General features: G+C 39.0%; 2 protein-coding genes and 1 non-coding gene across 9 annotated transcripts in view; all 3 read right to left on the reverse strand.

Moving 5' to 3' along the window:
• ZNF143 (zinc finger protein 143) overlaps positions 1 to 2,467 on the reverse strand; it is a 38,779-nt gene extending 36,312 nt beyond the window's left edge. For 4 of the 6 annotated variants that reach the window (XM_039706807.1, XM_039706813.1, XM_039706809.1 and 1 more), the window contains exon 1: positions 2,367 to 2,462. The gene's annotated coding sequence lies outside the window, so the exon portion shown is untranslated. Of the gene's footprint in view, positions 1 to 2,366 lie in introns of all 6 variants that reach the window. The other 2 variants (XM_039706810.1, XM_039706808.1) reach the window with 1 other exon arrangement.
• A 2,447-nt stretch (positions 2,468 to 4,914) lies between these two features.
• The window catches only part of IPO7 (importin 7), a 34,861-nt gene continuing 14,967 nt past the window's right edge, over positions 4,915 to 24,808 (reverse strand). For both annotated transcript variants that reach the window (XM_039706805.1, XM_039706806.1), the window contains 21 exons: positions 24,606 to 24,762; positions 23,905 to 23,994; positions 23,398 to 23,492; positions 23,211 to 23,295; positions 20,118 to 20,252; positions 19,504 to 19,603; positions 18,387 to 18,463; positions 17,927 to 18,043; positions 17,057 to 17,146; positions 16,381 to 16,546; positions 15,480 to 15,640; positions 14,524 to 14,652; positions 12,746 to 12,812; positions 12,542 to 12,667; positions 12,153 to 12,250; positions 10,706 to 10,801; positions 9,783 to 10,003; positions 9,483 to 9,688; positions 8,938 to 9,144; positions 8,470 to 8,586; positions 4,915 to 6,648 (listed from right to left, as the gene is read on the reverse strand). In XM_039706805.1, coding sequence (XP_039562739.1) covers positions 6,551 to 6,648; positions 8,470 to 8,586; positions 8,938 to 9,144; positions 9,483 to 9,688; positions 9,783 to 10,003; positions 10,706 to 10,801; positions 12,153 to 12,250; positions 12,542 to 12,667; positions 12,746 to 12,812; positions 14,524 to 14,652; positions 15,480 to 15,640; positions 16,381 to 16,546; positions 17,057 to 17,146; positions 17,927 to 18,043; positions 18,387 to 18,463; positions 19,504 to 19,603; positions 20,118 to 20,252; positions 23,211 to 23,295; positions 23,398 to 23,492; positions 23,905 to 23,994; positions 24,606 to 24,762 — 2,638 coding nt within the window. In that variant the 3' untranslated portion in view covers positions 4,915 to 6,550. The remainder of the gene's footprint in view (positions 6,649 to 8,469; positions 8,587 to 8,937; positions 9,145 to 9,482; positions 9,689 to 9,782; positions 10,004 to 10,705; positions 10,802 to 12,152; positions 12,251 to 12,541; positions 12,668 to 12,745; positions 12,813 to 14,523; positions 14,653 to 15,479; positions 15,641 to 16,380; positions 16,547 to 17,056; positions 17,147 to 17,926; positions 18,044 to 18,386; positions 18,464 to 19,503; positions 19,604 to 20,117; positions 20,253 to 23,210; positions 23,296 to 23,397; positions 23,493 to 23,904; positions 23,995 to 24,605; positions 24,763 to 24,808) is intronic.
• On the reverse strand, positions 16,695 to 16,864 carry LOC120501507. Its single transcript, XR_005627318.1, has one exon. It is a non-coding gene; the product is annotated as a small nucleolar RNA SNORA23 (small nucleolar RNA).

Here is a 24,808-nt window from a genome sequence, read left to right on the forward strand (position 1 = left end):
ATGGTGTCCATGAGCGAGGTGTCTCCCCAGACCCCTCTCTCCAGGCTCAGAACAAGAGCTATGCACACCTCAAGTGACAGGGATTTGCTTCAGAGCTGAACTCCTGGGCTCAAGAAGGGGATCCATCAGTTCAGATCTAGTGTATCTTAGGGATCCATAAGCTAAGCAGAAACTTTCCTCCCATCTTTTGGGATCTTTTGTGATACAAGCCACAGGAACAGACTACCCAATTCACGCTGTCCTTACCAGATGCACTGATCACCTTGCACAGAGGAGATAAAAAACCAAGCTGCCCCCAATTAATGCTGAGCAAAAAGCACTGCTGGTGAGCTGCAGAGATGTAGCAGCAACACAGGAAAAAAGCCAGTGAGAGGCGAGGCTGGCCTGGGCGCTATGCACATACGTGCCAGAGGCTGCAGGAGTTACAGGAGCTATCATGGGAAGCACAGATCACAGGAATGGCCAAGGAGGCAGGTACAAGCCAAAACGCAGGCAGGAAAGAGTAACTACAAGAGCATCGAGATGAGTCCCACCCTCCTCATGAATATTTGCATTCTGGCCATTGTAAGGCCTGAAACTGGAAGAATTGCCCTGATTATCTGTGTGTGTAGAAACCCATCCACCCTAATCCAAGCCCTTTGGAAAACGATTTGCTTCACGGGCGCCTGCTAACGACTCCTCACAATGCAAGAGCGCTTCTCAAAGACTCCACCCATGCTGAGCATGTGCGCACCCAAAACTCTTCAGGTGGAGACTCACGTGCAATAGCAAGGGAAGACCAATATCCCGCAGGGTAAATGAAGCCATCCTGACCAAACTAAAGCCGAGGAACCCCTGTCCTTTTTATCCCTGTGCCCATCCCACAGAGCTGCAGGGGAGCGGTCACACCAGCAGCAGCCAGCGCTTGGACTGGCCACTGCTCAGACTCCCGGCAATTCCCTTCTCCTGGACAGCAAAACGCCCACTGAGCCGAAGCAGCACACAACTGGAGACATTCTAAAGGAAAAACTAATTTACAGCCTAATTTTGGCACCTATTCATCACTTGACTATCTGTGCCTGTCTCCTGAGAGAAGCTTTAAAAGCTACACAAGAATGAAGACAGTGAAGTCACTGCGACTTTCTACCTTAAGTTCCTTTACATTACACTAATGTAAAACAAAATTACTCTTCCTCAGATAGGGTATAAGAAATGAAATATTAATTACAACGAGAACAGTTTAAATAAATTATTAAATCAATTTGAAATACACTTCTCAAAACTCTTTCAAAATGTTTATTTTTACATCTCATTTAAGCTGCAATCCATTACCAAAGCAAGCATCTATTATGTGACCACATATTCCTGAAGTTCCTTTTCTGCAGTGATACAGACAAATCGCTTTTGACACAAACACAGCTTGAAAGCTCAGGGCATTAATTCAAAATACAAAGAAACAAGCAATGAAAACACGGCTACACCGTACTCTGCCAGTCCAAAGCTGTATGGCAAACGCACAAAGCTAACAATCTGCCACGTGTTTGTTAAAAAACTGCTAGTTAAGCACAATCTTATTTAATTTTTCAGGTACCTAGAAGCTACAACAGAAATATCAGATAAATAGTCTGCAAAGACAGCTGATAAGACAACATTTGATGCAGACTCTCGATAAAACAAGAAGAAATGTTTGATTTGAAGGACTGGAAGGTTGCAGTTCCTGTGTCACTGGGCTAGAAATAACATTCCTTACAAATACTGGTATCACTGCATATGATGGCAAAAGCAATTCTCTGACAGTTCAAAATGAAACGTTAAAAAATTTAAAACTTGAATCGAACTGCTCAACCGCAGCCGTGTTTTAACACAAAAATTAAATTTGCACGGGAGTCACATAATTTTTTTTTCTAGATGAAAAAGCACCACAAACAAGGCCTTAGCAGAAAACAAAATAAAAATCTGTGCAGGCCATTATTCTAGAGGAACAGCTTCTCGTTATCCTGTTCTATTAGAAGTTCTAGAGGGGAAAAAAAAAAAAAAAGAAGGGAACAAGAGAAAAAAAAACAAAAAAAAGAAAAAAAGAATAATTTTAACAAAATGTCAAAACGCTTTTGCATTTCGGCGAGGTGCTGCAGTGAGCGGCAGGGCTGGGGAGGCCGGCCGGGGCCAGGCCGCGCCGCAGCCCCACAGCCGGGCAGGCAGCGCGGAGCGCGGCCCGAGCCTGCGCGGGCCCGGCCGGCGCTGGGAGCCCCGCTCTGCGGCCGCCAGCACGGAAACACCGCCTTCGAAAAAACAACAGCGACAAAAAGCAGGTATTTAAAAATAGGCCCTTCCGTAGATGGCGGAGGGAGCATAAGGCACACTGGGTAAAAGCACATTTATATACGAACCTCGCCGAGAAATTTTCCAACAATTCCTCCGTCCGACCACCATGCACCAGGACAGGAAACGGCCGCTCGGCGCCGCCCGCCCGCCCAGCACCGCCCCGCGCCCCGCGGGCGGGGNAGCGGCTGTGACAGGACGGGCACCGTGAGGGCACCGTGAGGGCACGGGCAGCGCCCCCGGGGCCCGGGAGCCGGTCCGCCTCGGCCGGGGCCATCCGCGCTCCCTTGGGCCCTGCGCGGGGCCGCACGGCCGGCCCGGGGACCGTGGGCGCTCTGCCCGTCCCTTCCCGGCCTCCTGCCGCATTGTCTGCGCTGCCGTTCCAGCCCGGCTCTGAGGGAGAAGGACGCTCTGCTTAAGGCTGTGCTTGGGAGTGTTGTCCTTACGAGATTTTTAGGTATGGAAACGTGTAATAAATAGCCCAAGAGCTCCCAGTGTAAGGCAAGCAAAGCGTGTTAATTCCGTAGGTGATTTCTCAGAAAACCTTGTTGTGCACTTGACGTGAATTATTGCCATTGATGGGACGGTAAGCCCAGCTCTGATGGACTTACTGCATCTTTCTGATCATGACACATGTGAAAACATGTACGCTTTTCTCCAGAATAATAGTTCAAAATTCTTGCAGTCCAAAATTCTTGCAGTGGTACAAAACCAAACAAAATACTTATTCCCCTACAGGCCTAATAGCCAACAGTTTTTCTTTCTTAATTTACTGTTTCCTAATTGTAAATTTTAAACCAAATACAAGCTGTAGGCATCAGTTTGTTTCAAGTTATAGCAGCAGTGAAATCCCCAAGATAAAATCCTGTTTCTGATTTGCCAGCTCCCCATGTCTTAATAGATTGTTATAATCTCTGCGAAATACTACAATATCTGTTTCCCATTCTGAAGTGCTTTATGTTTCCACTATCAGTTTGCAAAAAAAGCAGAAATACACAAACCAGTGACATGCCATCTAAGATAAAGCTACATGTTGATTGAAAAATAACTAATAATCAGCAACAAAGCTTTTCCACTTGGTTCATTCTGGCTATGTAGAAGGTTCCACAGAGAAAATAATCAACCCATAAAACTTACCAGGTATCCATTAGTAGGCATAATTAAGAGCACCTCCATGTTTTTTGGCAGGTAGTCAGTAATTATTCCACTGCAGACTTGACAAATCTTGCAGTAACAGTCCTAGGCTACAGGAGATTGGAATAGAGCTTTGTGGTACTATGCTGATACATACTAATTATTCTTTAAAGACAGTGATTAAGGGGAAAAAATGTTAACCCAGTATGTCAGCAATTTAAAAAAATACCTTTTTTTTATATTTAATGCAGTTGAAGAGGACTCTGGTTGTGCCTAAGGAATATTTTGGAGAGGGAAATACAAACCTGAGAGCTGTGCAACTCGAGCAGGATTCTGCTGTAAGGATACAGCTACATTCAAAACACCACACTGAAATAAGTGAAGATAAGGATTTGCTTTAGATGTTTATTAATCCAAGATCTTCCATAATAGAAAAAAACAGGCTTTAAATTTCCCAGCTCTCCCTTTAGAGTTGCTTTATCCTTGAAAATGGAATGGATAAGTGCAAGTTCTAGGAGGAAGATCAGTTTTTAATTTGACATAAGTGTATCACTGCAATTGATATATTGCATCACAAAATGCGCTATCACCACCACCAACAATGCAAAATTGCTTTGCAATTTATATAAATACATTTCTTGGAGCAAAGGAAAGCAAAGTTCTAGATCCATTCTTAAAAAAGATGCTCCTTGCTAACCAGTCTAGTGACACATAAAAGCACCCTTGAAGACTGTATTCCTCACACCAAGATAAAATTCTTCCCTTGACTTGAGAAATATAATTGTTCCAGAACTGACAACAGCACTAAAATTGGTGATTTCCCCCTATTTTTTTGCAATCTGCTTTATACGTGAAGCCTTCTCACTGCTGCTGTCACATCTTGTGCCACGAGGCAGAAGGCTCATCTGTCCTCAAAGCTCCTCATGCATTTTCAGGATGCATATGAAGGTACGCAGATACCCAGCCAGCAGATGTTCAGAAATGATTTGTCAAACGGGGTGTTCCCAGGCAATGCAAGGAGAAGGCGTGCTGGAAGCACATCTCTCAGCTTTTTCTACAAAAAGAAAACCCTGCCCAGAGTCCCTGGGGGCCGGAGCACGCCTGGAAGTGCCCGTGAGTTACAGTCACAAAGTCCTGGTGAGTTCTGCTCTGGGCATCCCCTAAAGATGCACAGGCACTACCCCGGCTCTCACACCGCCTCGAGGATGGATGTTCCCATCCAAGGAAGTCAGGCTGTTCCACCTCAGGTGCTTTGCTTTCCCAGTGTCCCTTTGGTACTGGGCCAGGGCTCCGTGTCCCACCTTGGCCCCCCGTGTGCAGGGCAGTGTTTGCCAGAGCCAGGCAGCCACAGTGGAGAGGCTGGAACACCCTCCTGCTGCCTGGGAAGCAGAACATGGGGCTGGGCAGCTCAGCAAGGAAACCCCAAAGCACCACCAAATCCTGCTACTCTGCTGATGCAAAAAACCACACCACACAGACCAATTTTCTGAAGACTGCATTTTGAGTATCATAATATATATATATGTGCATTTCATTTTTACAGATAAAAACTCAGTTTATTTTTAACCTGTATTTAAATTTTGGAGGCTTACATTAAATTAAGGTAGCTTGTTTAATATCAATTGTAACAGCAGGTGACATTTTTATATAAAAACAGCCTAAAGAAAAAAAAAACAACCCAAACATTTGATTCAAAAGACCTGACACCAATGATCTCAAGGCAAGATCAAACGCCAATGGTTTTGCTTTTAGAAAAGAAAAAGGGGGCATTTAAGCCAACCCATTCACAGCCTCTCCCTGCTGGCTTCTTCATACAGTGGTTTTGATAGTGGTCCCAGAGGGAACTGTATTTTGCCTCTCTAGCTAAAATACTAGTTACTATAGCAACTTTGAAGGAAGAAAATTGTGGCTTCAAACTGAAAGATTGGCAAAACTTCAAATACACCGTCTGGATCAGGCAGACAACAGCACACACTAATGCTGCAAGTGCAAAAAGAGGGGGAATGAAATGCAGGAGTAGTGCACCTGCACTACCATGAGCTGGAAAAAGAATATTCTGCACAACTTGGGGGGGAAAATTGCATTTAAATACCATAGCCCAGATCAGCCAATGACACTGTTGTTTTTAATAGATTGCATATGTAGGTGTTTCACCCATACACTTCAATTGACCTTAAGAACTTCACATCTCCTTTACCTGCCTTAGAGAGGATAACTTTTCTTTGTGCTTACAGTACATTTTTGTTCAATTTTCTAGCTTGTACAGTGAGATCTTTAAAAAAAACAAAGGACACGGAGGGTGTTGCTATTTCTTCTTTAGCAGCAATGAAATATCACTAACCCCTTTTTACATATCCGAATTCAAGTCACAACCAGAGGTGACTGCACCACAAAGTCACCAGGTACAAAACTGCTAGTTCATTTTAAATTAATAACTTGAAATTATTTTCCCCAATACATCCCTTATTTTTTATTTTTATAAACAGCAAACATTTTGCTATTTTTGTACATAGGCTAGCAGGCTTGTTTCAATATGAAAGTGCTAATTCATTTACAGATTTATCAGTTATGTAGTGCTACATTAAGTGTCCAATATTCTACATATGAACAATCTTGATAAATGGAAATGATGAAGATTAAGTAAGGCTATCTGATTACCTTATCTTATTTACATTAAAAGAATAGACACCCAGTAGTAGGGATAAAAGGGAAAGAAACTGGGCAAATACTCATACTGCCACAGGTGTAAAAATTAAGTCTGCCTTCTAGCTTGTACTGTAAATGAGACATTTTAAATAGTCCTGCAGCCCATGTCTAGTTTTTTTTTTTTTCCTCAGAAAAAGAAAAGCTGCCTTCATGACATCCCCTCTTGATTTCCGATCTCCAAAGCGTGTCATTTGAAGCTTTAAATTCAGATTCTTCCTATCTTCAAAAAGACCTCTGGTTTGCTTTCCAGTATCAGGTTGAATAATCAGGTCCCACTTCTGGGGCTTTTGTCCAATCTATTTATAAATTAGTTTAGAGTGAGTTGTAGATAACATGAACCAGTTCTGGAACCACTATTGGGAGGAACACAAGCTCTTCACTACAATCACACAGTAGCAGGAAAAGTGATAATTCAATTCATTCCTGGGGCAGGGCCTCCAAAATTAAATGAAGTTGGCACAACTGGAGCATTGAATTTGTATCCTCCATGCTTTTCAATCATTTTGGATTCTAAAACAAAACAAAGAAATAGAAGGAAGAAGGTTTAGTGTGTGTGTAGGGGGGAAGACAGACCAAGATTCTGTGACTGACCACGTGGAGTCTCTCAGAGATACAGGTTTAACCTGGGGTTACCCAGCCAAGGAATCAGCACCCACACGTGGAAATGTGCCAGGTCCCACAGAACAGATGGACTGTTTACTTATTTTAACTTCTCAGTATTGTTACCACCATGCTTTCATGAATTTGTACTTCAAAAAGCCCACACTTTAGCTTTTGGACATGACTGTACTTTAGAAACAGGACCAGAATGAATACTGCACTTATAAACTTAGTAACAAGCACACATTTTTTTCTGGTTAACATCAACAGACTCTGCAATCTTTAGGCATCTAAGGTGCACCTATCCATCACTGTAACTACCAGTGATTGTTAAGATGTCTGGTTTTACCACCCTTCAAACACTGCTGTAGGACAGGGAGTACTGTAAACCAGTTTGTACAACTCTAATGCATGGACAACTGAAGATCAGGTCGGTAATTTAGGTTGCACCTTTACTACAGTCTAAATAATGCAGAAGGTGGCTTGTATTATTCCCAGGCCAAGATAACAACACTTACTAATGTCTTATGTTGGTCTTAGTTCTCCTAAATCAAAACAGTTGCAATCTCCCTGGGAATACAGGTCAGCTCATACTATCTGGCAAATCTGCATTTTGGCTCTGGTTCTTGGAAAACAGGCCACAAAGATGTTGCCATGGCTAGTGGAGCATGGGGGGAGAATCCCTCACAGCTCCACAGAAGACATATCTCTCAGCATATGGAAATTCTTCTAAGCTACATTAATAAGGGAGAAGTGTATTTCAAGTCCTTCTAACAGGATGTCCCCATGTGTGGTAAGCAGCCTAAAAGTAGTATCAGTATACTGTGATAGTAGGCAAGAATTTTCCACAGGGATCTGGTTGCTTAAGTTAAACTTCACAATTTTTCTGAAAAAAAAAACCAGTACAAAAAAACCCCCAAACAAATAAACACACACCTCAAAATTTTTTGTCTCCATAAAATGCAGTAGTATAAAATTACATCAAAAAATGTCTACTGCTTGAGAGGGGTCACAGTGAAACTGTATTTGATAATCATTTAAACTGGATCATTCTGGACCCAGACAAGCTTTGTGAGGTGATTTAGGCTGTTCTTTCATGAAAAGCACTTACTAAATGTGTATTCTTACTACCAATATTTTTATTGAAAAATTTATGAATTTCTGTTTTGAAACATCTGTAGCAATTGCTTACTAAGACACAGGATATGAGGATGGACTGATCCCTCAACATCCAGTCTTGACTTAAGAGTGTTATATATATTGGCTTATTCTCAAAAGGGAAAACTGAATACAGATTTTAAAACCTGTATCATATGTGATATTTAATAGGCTTAATGATGTGGCTTTACAGATGGCACTACTTCCATAACTTAGTGTTCTCCTACCACAGAACCCTTGTCTATCCCAGCTGGACTACGTGACATCTCACGAGATCATGAATCAGTTAACATACCTGGAGTTCAACTACCCTCAGGTAATCAAATAAATTGTTTTCAAATCAAGAAATTAGAACAAATATGCTTTTGTTTCCTTGCCTACCTCCCCACGTGTTTCTAGCATTCCCCTCACCTGTGGTACTGCCACCCCGTTTGTGCATGGAGGCTGGCAGTGCTAAGAGATCTCTACCAGCCCTGTTTTGATGGAGCCATTCTCAGGCTTGAACTCAAGGCTTTTCTGTCCAGTGCTCCTGAGCACAGCAGGGCACTGGCAGAGTGTGTGAGGTGCACGTACCGTGCGCTGCCCGCCGCTGGTCCGCCAGGGTCGCGATGTCCTGCAGCTGCTTCCTCTGCTCCTCGGTAAGGCCCTGGGTCAAAGCCTGGTACCACGCGGGGTTACGGTTCTGAATTGCTGCAGAAGACACAAAACATAAGCAAAAGGAAAGTGTTATTAAAATGTTCTAGAACTCAAACCTTACTCGCTCACTGCCATTTTAATCAGAGTGATATTCTGTTACGGTTCCATAATTCAAGACACTTAAACATTAGTACAGCTTCTGACCTCTTCCCTACCACTCATTCATTCAAGCAACTCCCTCTGCTACTGAGGTTTAACAATAGCATCTCCTTTTCAAAGAAAGAAATGGTTCAAGCACATATTGGAAAGCTGGTTTGGAAGTTTTGAACAGGTTCTAGCTAACAACAGTGTACACTAAAGCTGAAATGTAACTTGTTGGCCAGGAAAAGAAATACAGTTACTTACTCTGAAAAATTGTTTTAAATATTTGATATTCATCAATAGGGTTATCTTCATCATCAATAATTGTGGAATAACCTTCCAAAGCAGTCTCTTCAGCATCATCTTCTTCCCAGTCTTCATCATCCCCATCTTCACCTGCCTGTTTTGCTAGAATTTCAAGATATTCTTGACCATCTTCATCAATGTCATCTTCATCACTTCCCAGCTCCTCTGAGTTAATTATAAACAAACAAAAGTTTATCTTGAAAATGTCAAGAACAATTCTTTAGAAATGTGGCTAATTAGATAAAACAGGCAGTGGAAGTGGTAACAATACCGTGCAGGCTGGAAAGGGGGAAGCTCTTTTAACTCAGCCCTGGAAGTCAGTTTTTAAGAGAGTGGAAAGTAAGTCAGATATACTTAAAAGTTGTTAAAATATGTTCAGTGTTCTACTGCAGTGCTTCATTTTTGGAATTAAGATATTCAGAAGAATTCCACAAAGGAACTCAGTATCTCCATCAGAAAAAAATGAAACATACAAAATAACATCAAAGGCTCTGTCTCCATACCTGTTTCCTCATCTTCTTCAGCTTCATCATCATCATCACTGTCATTTTCATGCTCTGCATGACAGGCATATGCTCTTTTCAATCCATTAAATAAAAGGATAAAAGCTGGCAGGATCTGCCCAGCAACTTGATTTAAAACCTGTGGTATTTGCTCCAGGTCAATAAGAGCACACAGGCCAAGCACACACATTTTTCTGTCATGGAGTCTGCAAAACAGAAGAATAGAACAGTTGCAAGTTTTGTCATGATTTACAAGCAGGTGTAACACAGAGAATCATCTCCACAAGTACAAACACTTACCCCAGGAAACAGTCTACATCATTAAGCCACTGAGTTATGAAGTGATTGGTGACAGGCTCCACATTATTGGGGAAACGAAGATTTTCCAAGGTGTTTAATAGTAAATGAGGATTGTAATACAAAGCAGCTATGGCAACCTGGAGGCACATGGTTCGCAGTTCACTGGTTTTCACTTCTCTGGTCAGTCTCTCCAAGGCAGCTTCCACAAACAAGGGTATGCACTGGACAGTGGGAACATTCACACTCAGTGATCAAAAATAAAACTTGTCATTCTGTACTTCAACAGTGTGGCACATAAACACAGATGGCATAAAACTGAGTCATTTTTAATTGCCAGCAGAAGTCAGATACAAAGATGAAATGAAAATGTGAAAATATTTAATCACATGGGTTTTGTAACATCCTGCACAGCAAATGTAACTTCTGGTTCTATAATCTTGTGTATTAAAAATGGAAAATAGAGAAAATGTGTACACTAGAAAGTCCAGAAAAATCAACTTATTCATCTCTCAAATTCCAACTGCTATATGTACATAATGAAGTCCCTGGTCCCTCTATTACATTGATTTGGATTCTAGGAACTTCATTTTCATTCTTCATTATTTCAAAGCTATGAGGTTGGCAGAATAATTTTCATTAAATATTCACTAGAATTAACTTAGAATGCAATTAACTGACTTTTTAGAACCAAGATGCTCCTGAGGTGGCACTTTTCCAGACTCAGAAAAACACCAGTTTTGCAGTGTCCTAAATTCTGGGGCCAAAATGTGCAGGAACTCTGCAGTGCTGTGAATGAGTAACACTGACAGGATTATCAGTTGCACCACATCAAGTGCTCATAACAAATCTCATCTTAATACATAATCAATTCATACTACACAATAACTATTTTAAAAGTTGTAGCAACCAAAGTCATTACCAACCTGATCAATGCCACGCCCTTTACACTGAAGAATAATTACTTCTAACAGCTTTGCTGCATGACATTCTGCATCTTCTCCAGCAACTCCTGTAAGGACCTGCAACACAGCCATTACTGGTGGTGTATCCCTTCAAAGAGTATTCTCTAAACACTGCTTTGCTTTGAAAAGCTGGTATGAATTTACCCCCTCTAACAAGTCCAGCATCAACAGCCATCAGTGAGGCAGCCAGATCTACAGCAATGGCTCAGTGTGACAACCAGAGACTGCAAACTGCTGAAAGTGGGCAAAACTAACCAAATGTACAAATATTCAAGAACTGATGGATGCTGAGTTACAGTTACAGTAAAAGCATCAGCTGCCATTTTGCCAATGATTATTTTCATACACAAAAGAAAAACATTACTTATTCATCAATGTACTGAATTTCGTAGAAGTTTTATTTACAAAAATGGGATATCCAGTGGAAGACCATGCAATACCTAAAACTTGTGTTAAAAATTCGCTGTGCTCAGCTAACACCAATCACTAAGTGGTTATGACAGGCTAATTTTATATGTAAGATTCCAAGAAATTACAAATATCCCTATTGGCCTGATTGCAACTTGTTTTCAAACAACGGCTGGCAAGAGTTATTCACTAGTATTTACAGAATACTAAAATAGTTGTTCACGGTAATATTTAAACATCTTCAAAAGAATTACTCAGGAAATCCCACAGGCAGCACAGCTGACAGTTCACCAAAGCTCTTATATTGACACCACACATCATATCCAGGAGTGGAAATCTGAAATCCCCACATATTACTATTAGAGATGATAAAACGTTAACACGCATCTTATAAAAAAGTATTCCTTTCCTCACATGGTGCTAACACTGTGGAAAGCTGTATGTTCTACATTTTGACTGGACAAGGAAAGGCCAGTAACAAACTAAAATACAGAAACCCTGCCCAACTTCATTCTGCTCCCAGCTTTCACCACTGATGTGCCAGGAACTTGGGAAAACAACTTCCTATCCTGTGCCTTTACCTTCCATCCCTACACACTTACTTAACTAGCAGGTGTCAGACCTTCAGCACACATGCAGCACGTGCATCCCTGCCATGGTGAGGCTACAAATCCCAGATGGAAGAATCCACCTACCTTTTGCAATCTGTCTTGCATGCCCACTTGCACAAAGTGTATTGCACAGAACCTGCTTTGTTTATTCTGCTTTTGTTGTGTAGGATTTATTTTTCCCTTCAGCAAAAGCATGTATCTGAAATTTTCATGCAATCTCTTTAAATCTCTCTGCAATAACTTAGTAATTTAGGAAGCTTAGAGGATGTTAGATAGCAAAATGCTTTCAGGAGCAGAAGTCAAAAGCTGCTGTGGAAAAAAGTACCAAATTTAACACGGTTATTTCTTCAGAGATGGCAGGTTTTGTTACCACACAGCAATCTACTCACCTTCTTGCACATAGTGTAGATCATTTCAAGATATTTTGTGTCTGACAGAAGGGTATCTGTATCAACAGTCACATAATTATGCAAGAGAGGCATCATATCTGTATACGTAAAAGAAGAATGAGCACATTAGGTATCATCTGCGTGCTATTAAAATCAGGTTGAAATCTGTGTATTAATAATTACAGTTCTTGCTTAATGTTTGCCAAGATAAGTCTGCAAGTCATAGATGCCTTAGCAAAACAAGTCTGGTAGCAGCAAGAGCAAAAAATACTTCAATTGTAATCTCACCTGAGTGTTTTCCTAACATTTCATTTATGATGCAATTCATTGTAAGGCTGAAATCGCATCCATGAAACCCTCTGGCTCCCTGATTTATTTATATTACTTACCAGTAAAATAATCAAAACCATCCTGCTGGAAGACTTCAAACACAAGAGGAAGAAGCTGCCACATTTGTGCAGAAACCTGTTGGCAGGTCAGACTATGAGCCAAGGAAAAGATCTCCTCGTAGAACTCTAAAACAAACAGAATCTAGGTAAATAGCATGCCAATCCCATGCACTTCTAAAAGTAAGCCAGCAGAAGTACAGATACCTAATACATGCTGCTGCAAAACTGTTCCAATCACTTGCAAACAGATCCCTTCCAGCTGCTGGGTAATCTGAAAAAAAAATTTAAAAGAACAGGTAATGACTATTTTCAATACTTTGGAGTGAAAATTAAACTCATTTTAAAATTTGTCAAAGCGGCTTCTATATATACAATATAGTTTTTAAGAACTATTAGAAATGTCTCACATTTTAGAGCACTAAATGTGTAAGAGCAGCACTCAGCTAAGGATTTGCAAGATAACTTTCAATACAAGGCAGTTTTTGAATATGGAAGAATCTCATTATAGGGTGTCCTTTAAAAGGAAAAGCCTGACTAACCCTTTGCACCAGTTCAGTCCCATTAAAATACTGTAAGCAAATATATATATATAAATAAAAGTAGTAAACAATGGAAATCACAGGAGGTATTTCCTGTTCCAGAAAAGAAATTAAAAACAAAAAGACTCCAAACAAATCCTAAATACCAAACCACTTCCCAAACCTATTTTAGGATGTTCATATGGTATGGAGACCATCAGTGTAAATGCTGGTCCTACAGAGTCAGTCAGTATATATTAGACCATGGAATAGCTAACAAAACAGTCATTAACCTGTTGAGGGCACTCACCTTGCACAGGGACAAGTAAAGGCTGAGTTTCTGGTTTTAGTTATGCAGAACAGGATTTGAACCTAACCTGCTAAATACTTTACCTCTTGGAACACTGGTCATGCTGTGGGAGATGTCTATAAATATAAATGTTTACTGGTCAACATTTTCAAACTGAGTTTCTCAGGACTAGCATATCATTACACAGACTTTTCATTTAGAAGGCAAGGGCTTGCTGACAAAAACAAGTACAAGCAACAAGAAAATGAGCTGAGCTGGTCCTTGGTGTGGCAGACTGAATTCCTGGGAATTCCCTTGGGAATTTGATGCTGCTTCTTTAGTGAAGTCTTCAGAGCCCTACAGCTTATTACTGAACTTTTTAGTCACTAAAAAACTATAATGTATTTATTAAAAGACTCTAGCTGACTTTGCCAAGAAAGATTTTAATCAGAAATGGCATCTTTTGAACTGGCTGTACTCTGGACAGAAGTGACTCCATTCAGTACACCAAAACAAAATGACAGAAGTTTTAACCCCAAAGGAAAATTCTCCAGGGCAGATGAGGCAGGTGAAATCCACCATCTCTGAGCACAGCCACAAGAGCTGTATTTACCCACATCGATTCTGTCACACAGCAAACCCAGCCAGCAGAGTCAATGTTTGCAGCTATGTGAAGCTTTATCTGTTTTGTTTGAAGGGCAGACCTCATCAAATCAGAAGTGTGTTTCCAGCTGAGCTGACAGAGCTCCACCTGCTACAGACACTTTGCTTCTACTATTTGAACAAGAAGGTGGATTCTTATGGGAAATACTGTGGCAACATTTATGCTCTATTACTGCATGCACTGCATTAGAAAAGTGACCCACTCTGTTACAACTTGGCTACATGATAAGTACTTCACTATTTTATATTTTAAGATCTTTTTGTCCAAAAGGACAGGTTTTCATGTAACAATGATAGGATTATAAAAGACTTACAGTGTTCTTAGACCATACATATCACCTTTAAAGTAATAATTACTTACTTCCTTGTGATCTTCAACTACACTGAGAAGTGTCTGGTTTAAGATCTTTTTGTCCAAAAGGACAGTTTTTCATGTAACAATGCTAGGACTACAAAAGACTTAAGAGTGTTCTTAGATCATACATATCAGATTTACAATAATATTTACTTACTTCCTTGTGATCTTCAACTACACTGAGAAGTGTATCAATAGTATTCAAGATTCCCATTGCTGTCACTGCTTTGTCATCACTGCCCTCTTCATCTGGACCAGTCTGGATCACCTGGTTAAATGTCATTGCCTGCACATAATAGCAGAACAACCCATAAATATGTCATTAAATTGTTAAAGTCTGGCACTCTACACAAATTCAGAAGGACTTCTGCTCAGAAAATGTATACAAATAATAGCAGGTGACTGCTCTGCTCCAGAATTTCTTCTCAGGATGATAAAATTTGGATGTTAAACCATTGGAGCTATCTTTACCCTTTATCTACTTCTGAATAAAAATATATAAATGACATTATGTCCCATGCAAAAGAATACATTTTCCCTTGGTAAGTGCTTCTGACACAAGGTTTCCTCAGTAGTTGAACTAGACCAGAACACTTGGCAGGCATTCCCAGAGAGGACACACTAACAATTCCACTGTAACTCCAAGGCCTTTAATAGAGAAGCACTGAGCTGACCTCTGCTTTTGCAACTATTAATACAACTTGCTAGATATAGCCATTGAATCTCTGAATTCCTCCTGCAGATTCAACTTTATTTTCACACCAAACTTTTCATTTAAAACTTACTCTTTAATATTTTAAAACAGACAACCTAAGTGACATTCTCGAGACTACCTAAAATGTGCTACCAATCTCATTATTATCACTATCAAGAAGAAATATGCAAAGATTTCACAAATGCTTCTAGAATTGTTCTTAGAGGAATTTCTACTCAGTCTAAGTTATGAAGCTGCTTCTGATGAAACACTGTCTAAATGCAAAAGAAAATTACTTGTATCAATGGATTTAGGCTGGAGTAAAAACAACTATTAATTGATGGTCAAACTCAACTATCAATTTTAAATACCAATCTTTCCCATATTAAACATCTTCCCAAGCCACCGTAAAGTCTCACCAAATGCTGTGTCATTTCTACTGCAATTGGGGTAACTTCTTCACTATATTCACAGATCATCTTCTGAATCACATTAGTAAGATCATCATTTTCAGTCTCTCTTATAATATGAAGCAAAGCTTGCATTACAGGTCTAATGAATGGAGTAATATATTCTTTAGCTGTAAAACAGGTGGAATGTTTGAATTAACATGCTTAGAAAAACACAGGTCAGTTTAAGAACCTACACCTCAAATAACTTTATTTAGTACTTCAGCATTAACATGCCAAAACCACGAGTAGTATAAATCATTACAGCAATACTACCATTCGGAACAAATTTTAAGAATATATAACAAGAGTATCAAAATTCAAGTATGAAAACCAGAGCACTGTGGTCTGAATTCATAAAATACAAGATTACTGATCAATGCAAATGTTAATTGAATGGGAATTGGTACATATACACCTTCATCAAATTACCTGAAGTAGTAAATATATAATTTATGTTTGTTTTGTGGCTTTTATGCCAGCTTAGGAATACTAAGCCATGTAAAACCTGCCTGGATCAAGATGGTATTTTTTTTTTGTTTAAATAAATTTAAACATGAATGAATATATGCCAAGACAGATATTGCCACTGTATTTCTGATTCTATTATTAGGTGCTATAAAACTGGATTTACTGTACCACGAAGCTCTTGTTTACCACATTTAATAATCATAATGCCTTATAATGTTAAAATGCAATTTATTTAAAAAAATTAAACTTTTCTAGCTGAAAAATTAGAGTAAATTATTACAAGTTACAATTGCAAGAAGGAAATTAACATCAGAGAAGAAGAGAACAAGTCTGCCTGAACATCACCAAGTTAACACCTAGTCCATTAAAGCTTCCTGTAGCTGCAAGAAAAGGCTCCTACCTTTCTCTTGATTACTGATGAGAACTTGAAGAGCTATTGCAGCTTCCACTTTCACAGGCATTTCCCTATCATCTATGAGACACCTTCTTGTGAGTTCTAAGGCTGTCTGCAGATTCTGGTCACTTTTAAATTTGACTTCACAGAAATAATGAAGAACCCAGCAAGCCTGAAAAAAAAACCAGTGAAGAAATTCTGAGCTGCAAAACCTACAAAGAGGATTATCAACTGTTTGTATAGCCATAACCTACACAAATCATTGCATGTGAGGTGCAACTCCTGATGAATAAAGATACTTAAAGACTTTTCAGCGATGAAGATGTTTGAGAGTGTGGAGGCTGGTCAGTGGGAGGCTGTCACTAAACCAGTACTATGATCTCAGGTTCATCTTTGGCCACAGGTTTTGTGTGAGCAGTACAGTCTATGTGCAAAACACACACAGACCCTACCACCAGACACAGATGGGAAACTGTGCACACAGCGCTGCAGCCATTCCAAAACTACACAGGGGCTATCTAAAATCACATGTAAAAACTGCTACTCATCCCTGGAAAAGGTGTACAATTTATTATGAAAAAGGTGCAGAAAGGAGAGCGTCTGTGAGAGGGAAGAAGTTGCAGATTTTGGAATTCTTCAGTTGGAACAGTGTATCTCACCAGTAAATGCCACACTTTCTTACCCGTGCTCTCATGTAACCCAGCTCACTGCTGAAGAGGGGGAACACATGATTCTGCAACATATATTCCATCTGATCCTTATAGATCTTTTTCTGTCAAAATATGAAGAGAAGCACATCAGTTTAAAACTTGTATAAAAATATATTTCTCTCCCAGTAAAAAAGTCACACATGATAAAGCGTGAAGAGTGTAACAAACCCTCAGACTTTTCACTTACCCCTTTTTTAAAGTCAATTATGCAACAATGATCTCCTACATTAGTAATTAAACTTGGATCGTACATGGATTTTTTACCTTTTCAGTTATCATAGCGGTACCTTTTTCCCCAGCTATTTTTTTACCCAAAGAGACATCTTTCAGTTGGCAGCACATTGGCACCAAAAGTAAAAGTGGTCAGGGAAACTGCTTAGAGCTGTGGTCCAAATACAAGTCCATGCCATGCATCTATCTTGCTACCATTTTAACTGAGCAACATCTCTTAATTTCATTTTATTTCCTCTCTTCTAGACACAAAAAACAGTCCATTAAATAAACAGCCTTTCACTGGATGCACTATTTTACTTTCTTCCATAAAAAAAGGGAATGTAATTAAGTGAAGCACAGAAATGGTGTAGTAATTCTCACCAGAAGCACAGAACTTAAAGGAACTTAATAATCTGAACTTGAACATGACCTATAAAACTTTGGTAATTAAGTAATTAAGCTGACATTAAACCCAAAACAATTAAGTTCAACAGCTTAAAAAAAAACTGGCAGCAATTCAGAAACTTGTGAACTCAGAGCTATTTGCATTTCTTCTAAGGCACTGTATGTTGGAGAAAACATAGGATGAAAAAAAGCATGAAAAGAACCACTAGATTTGTTCTGCTTACTTTTAGGAGAATTTCAGCCAAAGAACCAATCATATGTAAAGCACCATCCTTCTTGCGAGGATCAGCGTTTGGCTCCGTGAGGATTTGATAACAAAAGCCCATTGTCTTCTGCAGGACCTAGATTACACGTAAGGTTAGTCAAAGTATTCCAGTCAATCATCCCAGGTACCATTCTCTGTGCTCTGAAATGCTACAATATCTAATCGCCTGTTCCAAGGCTGGAATTTGGGCAATGTTTTATGTCTTTGTTATAAACACACAATATTCTGTCAAGAACGGGTCCTAGGGGAATTTGCAAATACAAAAAATCATAAATAGACCAGTGCAAAATAAATATGGAATTTCAAATTTGGTGTACTATGATATGAGAGCAGAAAAGTGAAACTTTTATTAATAGCTCTTTCAGCAAATAAACTGAGTTTAGCTGGTGGTATTTCAGTATAATCCTTGAACAACTTACCTCTTTCCTTTTACTACACGATGTAAACAATAATGTCTGAGCAGCAGTTGTTGGAGAAATGAAGTCTTCAAATACATCTGTTAAATAACATTGTAACAGTTTTAAATTCCAGTCCTTTACTACAGTTCATGACCCCAATGTATTTAATATGAACAAAGAGCACCCTTCAGGTGGTTAATCATGCTTTCTTACTAGAGATATTCCAAGACCAAAGAGTTACATGTGGTTGGATACATATGTTTCATGTTTTTCATGATGAATGCCTCTACAGGTCTGATTTGAAGTTCATGTCTCTTATTTTTAAGATAAATCTTTTTTTAACAGTAGAAGCAGACACAACATTCAAGTCTTGACATGGATGTTATTTGCTGTACAGGCCAGCACACAGAATTAATTGGGTTAAAAAATGCTGTTTCTCATTTCTCTGCAGAAGAGGATTACCAGAGCCTTGTGTAATACCTGTAGTGTTTACAGGTATGCCTCTGACCTGAGGGATAAAAACTCCCAAACCCCTCCAGATTCCTTGTTCTAGCCACATAAACATTCCTAGTGAAGGGAAGAATTTGTAAAGGGAGCCTGAAGTGTTTCTTTTTGTTCCCAGCCTCAGAGGACTGCACAGACTTAAGAGTAAACCCCAAGATAAAGTAGCAGAGCACAGGAGGTGAAATGGGACAAGTCTGGAATGCCAGGCTTACTCCATAATGTGTCATTTATCACTGGGGTAAATCTGCTCTGAACTGTGCCATGGGTGAAATTCCCTAAGAAATCCAGGGCCTGAAATATTAGCTGTTTATGGCATAACCTTTAAATGACATTAAATTTATGTAGTTGTTGCTAGCAAGACCAGGACTGTTTGACTTGCAATAAAAACTTTGTAACTGTAAATTAAATACTTTCACAAGTGCACAAACTCCTGTGCCATTGCTGACTGTTGTATCCTCTCTCCTTTCCACAATACCACCAATGTCCAGCTTCTATTATTTGGTTAATACACTGTGTTTCTCTCTCTTTTTCTTTTTTTAAGACTAAGTCCACCTCTGTTTCCACAAAAACACTCCATAAAAATCCCATCTTTGCATGAAATCATTTTTAACATGAGTAGATTTCAAAGGCTCACCAAATTTCATGCGGATATATTCATATGGATCTTCTTGCCAAAGCTCTTCATCAGCATCTGTATAGCACATCAATGGGAAAATAACATCTTGGATGATTCCCTGCAATAAAAAAGAGATTGAAACTCGTTAGCACTAGTAAATCAATCTCTGTATTCTGTCCTGTATTTTATACATTTTCTCCATCCTGTCAGTAACATTCTAAAACGATTTGGATTTAGAGTGAATTTATGTATCACTTTACAAAAAAGCACCCCTTTTGTGTTTAGGCAGAGTTACAATACAACACAAGATACTAGACTGCCTTTAGAAGATGGCATGTGGAGATGATTCAATGCCATAAATTCAGCAGCTAACACCATCTCCAAATATGTTGTGTTGCTGTGTTAGATTGTAATCCTTAATAAATTAAAGCCCAGAGGAGACATAGCAATAAATTAGTGGCTTTGCTCATGTTTCAAGGCAACCTTCACTAACCTGGTTTAAACTCTTTCCACCAGCAATTTATAAGAGAAGTGCCTAAAATGTGAATTGTAGCATCACTGGTAACACTGTACAGTAGACTGACTAATGTATTTCTGAGTCATCTAAGTATTAAACCCCAAAAATGGCTTACTTGGATATGAGGTTTCAGATTCTTCCAGGTGACTGCATGAGACACTCCTTGATTGATGTAATTTAGTGTTTGCTGCAGAACTCTAGGAGCCATGTACTGCTTTTCCTTGTATTGATACAGCACCTTCAGCAACACCTAGAGAAATGAGATCTCATCAGTATCTTATACTGAGCACAGCCCATTTTCACCACAATTGTACCCTCCCTCACAAGCCTACATAAGAACCCCTCAAAACTGAACAAAACCCCCATTTATTCATTAGGCTAAAATGGGTACTGACTAAGCCTTCCACCAAATGTCATTGTTAATTTTATAAGACAATTTGCAACTCATACTGGTTGCTTGCACATATTTTAAAAATACAATCCTTTAATAACATAAACCATACATGCTAATTCACCACCAACACACCCCAGGGGTCTTTGCCCTCTGAGGTTTGTTATTCCATCTTCACTCCCTGGGGGCAGAAATTCACACCCAGCCACTGGATCAGAACACTCTACACTCACAGTCTGATCTGTGCCTGTGCTGCCTCACAGCCACACAGCTGTGTGAGCCCTGTGTGTGTGTGGAGTGATCCAGCAGTCAGTCACTCCCTTTGGCTTTCTGGCCTCAACTCTGCATCCAGAACTCCTTCACAGGGATCCATCTGCGCTCAAGTCCATGGCTCCCCACAAATAAGGTCATGAAAAGGACATGGGACCATGACTAGTAATTAAATTACAGCTCACAGGAGAGCTTTGCACAGGTAATGCAAAGGGAATTCCCAGTAGCCCAATCCAGGTCAGTGGAAACACTGCACCTTCGGAAGCAGACTGACTAACTGGAGAGAAATGGCAAATCCCATTTCCAGGATTTCATTTAAGTCTTCACACAAAAGAAGCATTTTTTAAAAAAATCCCAACCCAAAGGAGCTGGAAAGATACCGATCAATCTGTAATACTACCAAAATACAAATCTAGAGAAACCAAGATTCGTTATTTTGAAAATGAATGCTGTTGATACAATTTATTACACAGAGACTGAAGTGTTTTTCCCAGAGGAATTGCCTTGCACTTCTGTTTACGGAGGATGCAAACATTCATCAAAATATTCACAGCTTTACAAACAGTTTTATGCTCTAGATGCTTTATCACTTCCCAAAGTTTGAACTGCTCATGTATAAAAACCTTCAGGATTTAGATAGAAATTACTTAGTACCAACACCTGAGTACAAGGTTTTGTGGCATTAGGTATTGAGTTAGAATAGAAGAGAGCAAAAGTTCAAACTTGCAGGTTTTTTTAGGACTATGCAAGAAGATGCATGTAGTTTCATGATTCAGATGCAGTAGGTACAGATATTAAAAATGTTTTTAAGAACTGCAGTGAGGAAAAACAGGGTGGACACTCTGGGGCAAATAAAATTCTGTAACAGTGCCAAGGAACTACAAGGCAGCAGTGTCCAACCAGGGCTTAGTTCTGGCTCATGAGAAGTGTCTTGAGCAAAACAGCTGCTAACACAAGGGATAAATTCAGGGTGTTCCAGCTACGCAGCTCAGCCTGGTTTGGACAAACTAAGGAAGTTTTAGCTAAAGTGAATACTAAATGTACAGGATTTTTTTTTTGGAGGGTGGGGGCTAATCAATGAGAAGTAATTATGACAATAATATTAGCAGTGTATTTCAAGATTATACTTGAACCACCTGTAGTGTCATGCCTTATATTTATCTATTATTCCTTTACTAAAAGGTGCAAACACTCTGGAGAGTAGAGAGAGCTCAATGAAACATATTATCCAAATTTGTATTCTTCAGTATTTCACAGATTTCTAATTTCTGTAAAGAAACACATCCTGCTCAAAAATCTTCCACAACATTTGTTTGGCAGATTCCATGTCCTGAGCAGAGGCCCAAGATCTATCTTCTGCAGAAGAATGGAGGGCAGAACCTTAACACAGTCTGTCTTCCTGAACAAGTTACATTATTGTTTAGGAACAAACGAAGCCTGCCAAAGTATTGATTTTTAGCAGTTTTCTTTAAATACCCAAATTCTTAGAAGTTTCCTAGCTGCAATAACAATAAGGATCAAATTTGATTCAAAGACAATGTAAAGAAATTCAAGCATTTTGTGAAACTGTTAAAATTATTTTTTCAAAGACTACTTTTGTACATAGCCCTCTGTCAGAACTTCATTTTATCTTGGAAGTGCAAAGCAACCAGTAAGGCCTTAAAGAACGTGCAGTAATGATCTGTCTAATGTCACCCAGAGGTGACAGGTGAGCACCTCAGGAAGCAAAGCTGACACCCCTGAGCAGTGCTGGGATATATTGCCTCACACTCCATGTGAAAAATGTTTTCCATACTTGGATTTATGAGATACTTTCTCTACATTTCTTCTTTAAAAGTTCTGTAATTCATTACAATTTCATTAGAAATTAAGAGAACTGAAACTGAACTAAGAGCTGTTTGTCTGACTCAAAGGCTTTGAAGAATACATTCCAACTGAGATTTTCATAAATCAATAGTCTATTGACATTTGCCATATAATCACCTTAACATAAAGGTATTTATGAACCAAATATGAGGAAATTTTATAAAAACATACCCGATGTTTTTAATTTATCCAAAGATTGTTTGCATACAGCAGACTCTAAAACACAGCACAAATGGCAACCCCAAAACAGGGACACAAGTGGGAAGGGAACATCAGAATTACCTGTCTGTAAGAGAGCCTCTGCTTGATCAGGCTTTTGCAGAAGGCTGAAAATTTAGCGTTTACAGTCTTTAAGTAAAAAAACCCAGAGTCTAAAAGGTAGTTCTGAAGGTCAATTGCACCACATATACCCATCTCTTTCAGAAAGGAAAAAAACTGGCAGCATTTGTCTGGAGCTCATCTGAGGGCTTGTAAGTGGAAAGTGGATTGTGATATGTGGTAAAATGATAATTTCTTGATCAGTCTTTTCTTAGCCCACAGACATCACTGCTTTCCATACCAATGTGCTTGAAAAAAAAACTTGAATAAGAACAAGAAGCCTTTTCAGCAAATAATGAAACAAGCAATCAGCACTAAATCTAAACTTATCCTAATGCTCCCCCCACACTCAGCATTTCTTACTTGCTGAACACCAACAGCGAAGGCCTTCAGGAAAACTTCAGCAAACTCATTGTACTCCTTGGAAACATTACCAGGGCTTCCATACCTAGAATTAGAAGCAAGTATGTAAACTCAAGGCTGCAGCAATTGTACTGACTTGAATGTTTGCTTGGAGGTTTTTTTTTAAATAATAATGGAAGGAAAATACCTCTCAAAGAGCCTTGCTAAAATATGCAAAGCCCACTTCTTGCATTTCCACCAAGGCAACTCAGGTCTATCATCTTCATCAACCTGAAGCGTTTCCTTTAGGGGAAAAAAAAGAAGATATTACCAATTATTCACAAAGAGTTCAAATGATATGTAATTAGAAAAACTACATTGTACATCTTGCTTCTAACCTGCCATTTCAACTTCTGGCTTACTAGAAGTATGAAGTAGAGCATATCTAAAAATAAAGCCCATGAAATATGCCTAAATTACCAATACATTTTTGAAACAAGAAACCAAAATAAGTTTTGCTATAATTTAAAAACAGAACTCACAACAAGTTACATATTTTCAAAATTTGTTTAGTCTGTTTGAAACTCTCCATTTAGCCTAGTCTTTTTTATTTATTATTTTCTTGGCATCTGTAGAGAAAAAAAGGATGCAGAAACAATATTCTAGTGAATGAAAACTACTTAAACTTGAAGACAAATAGCCAAAAGCCACTTACAGCTGGTACATCCCTATCAACAACAGTCTTCAGGATTTCTATCCACTCAGTCAGGTTTTGCTGATTTATCAACTCCAAAGGTAATGTGTACTGGTTTAAAAAAAAAAAAGAAGAAAAAAAAATAATTATTTTTTAATTGCTTTATAATAAATTTGTTACTTTTAGTTTGAATTTTAGCTTTCAAATCCTTCCCTACACCATGAAAGAAAGAAATTTACCTCAAAAACCAGGCTAAAGAACTTAGCACCATCTAACCTATATCATAAATATCCTGAAAGGTGCTAGAGGTCTTTGCTCCAATTCATTGTGCTTATGCAATGCCAAAATGTTACTTAAATGGATGTTACTCTAATTTCTGAAGCATTTAACAGCACTTCCATTCCAAACTGCTATATTTACTCTGGTAATTCTCTATAGTCTGGCCTTCACAATCTGTCCTTAGAAAACTCATTTTCTAACTGGTTTTCAGCAAACATCCTACCTTAGAGGATGGCAAGTGTAACTTTTATCTAATGCCAACCAGAAATAGCACTGCTCAAAAGTAAAAGCACAAGACAATCAGAAACTTGTGATTCATGGAGCTGAGTAGTAGGGAAAATGATTCAGATGTAATCTAATATTGTAATATTTCTGTCATTCACTATTTTAAGGAAAAGCATAATGCTTTAAATTATTGTTCAAGTATATACAACATTTTTTACCTGGACAAGGGCATAAAATATTTTGAAGATCTGTTTCTGGATGAGGACAGACTGGTCTGATGGATCATTCAGGAGCTGAATGAAGCTGTCCTTCAGGACTGGCAGAAAATGTTGCATTGCAGCTATCAAGGGACTCCGCTCCTCTGGTTTCTTGTACCTTTAGAGAAGAACAAAACCAGTTTTGCAGTTCTTGCAGGTGGCTT

The sequence above is a fragment of the Passer montanus genome, unplaced genomic scaffold, assembly GCF_014805655.1.
Source record: "Passer montanus isolate IOZ18808 unplaced genomic scaffold, ASM1480565v1 scaffold2, whole genome shotgun sequence".
NCBI lineage: Eukaryota > Metazoa > Chordata > Aves > Passeriformes > Passeridae > Passer > Passer montanus.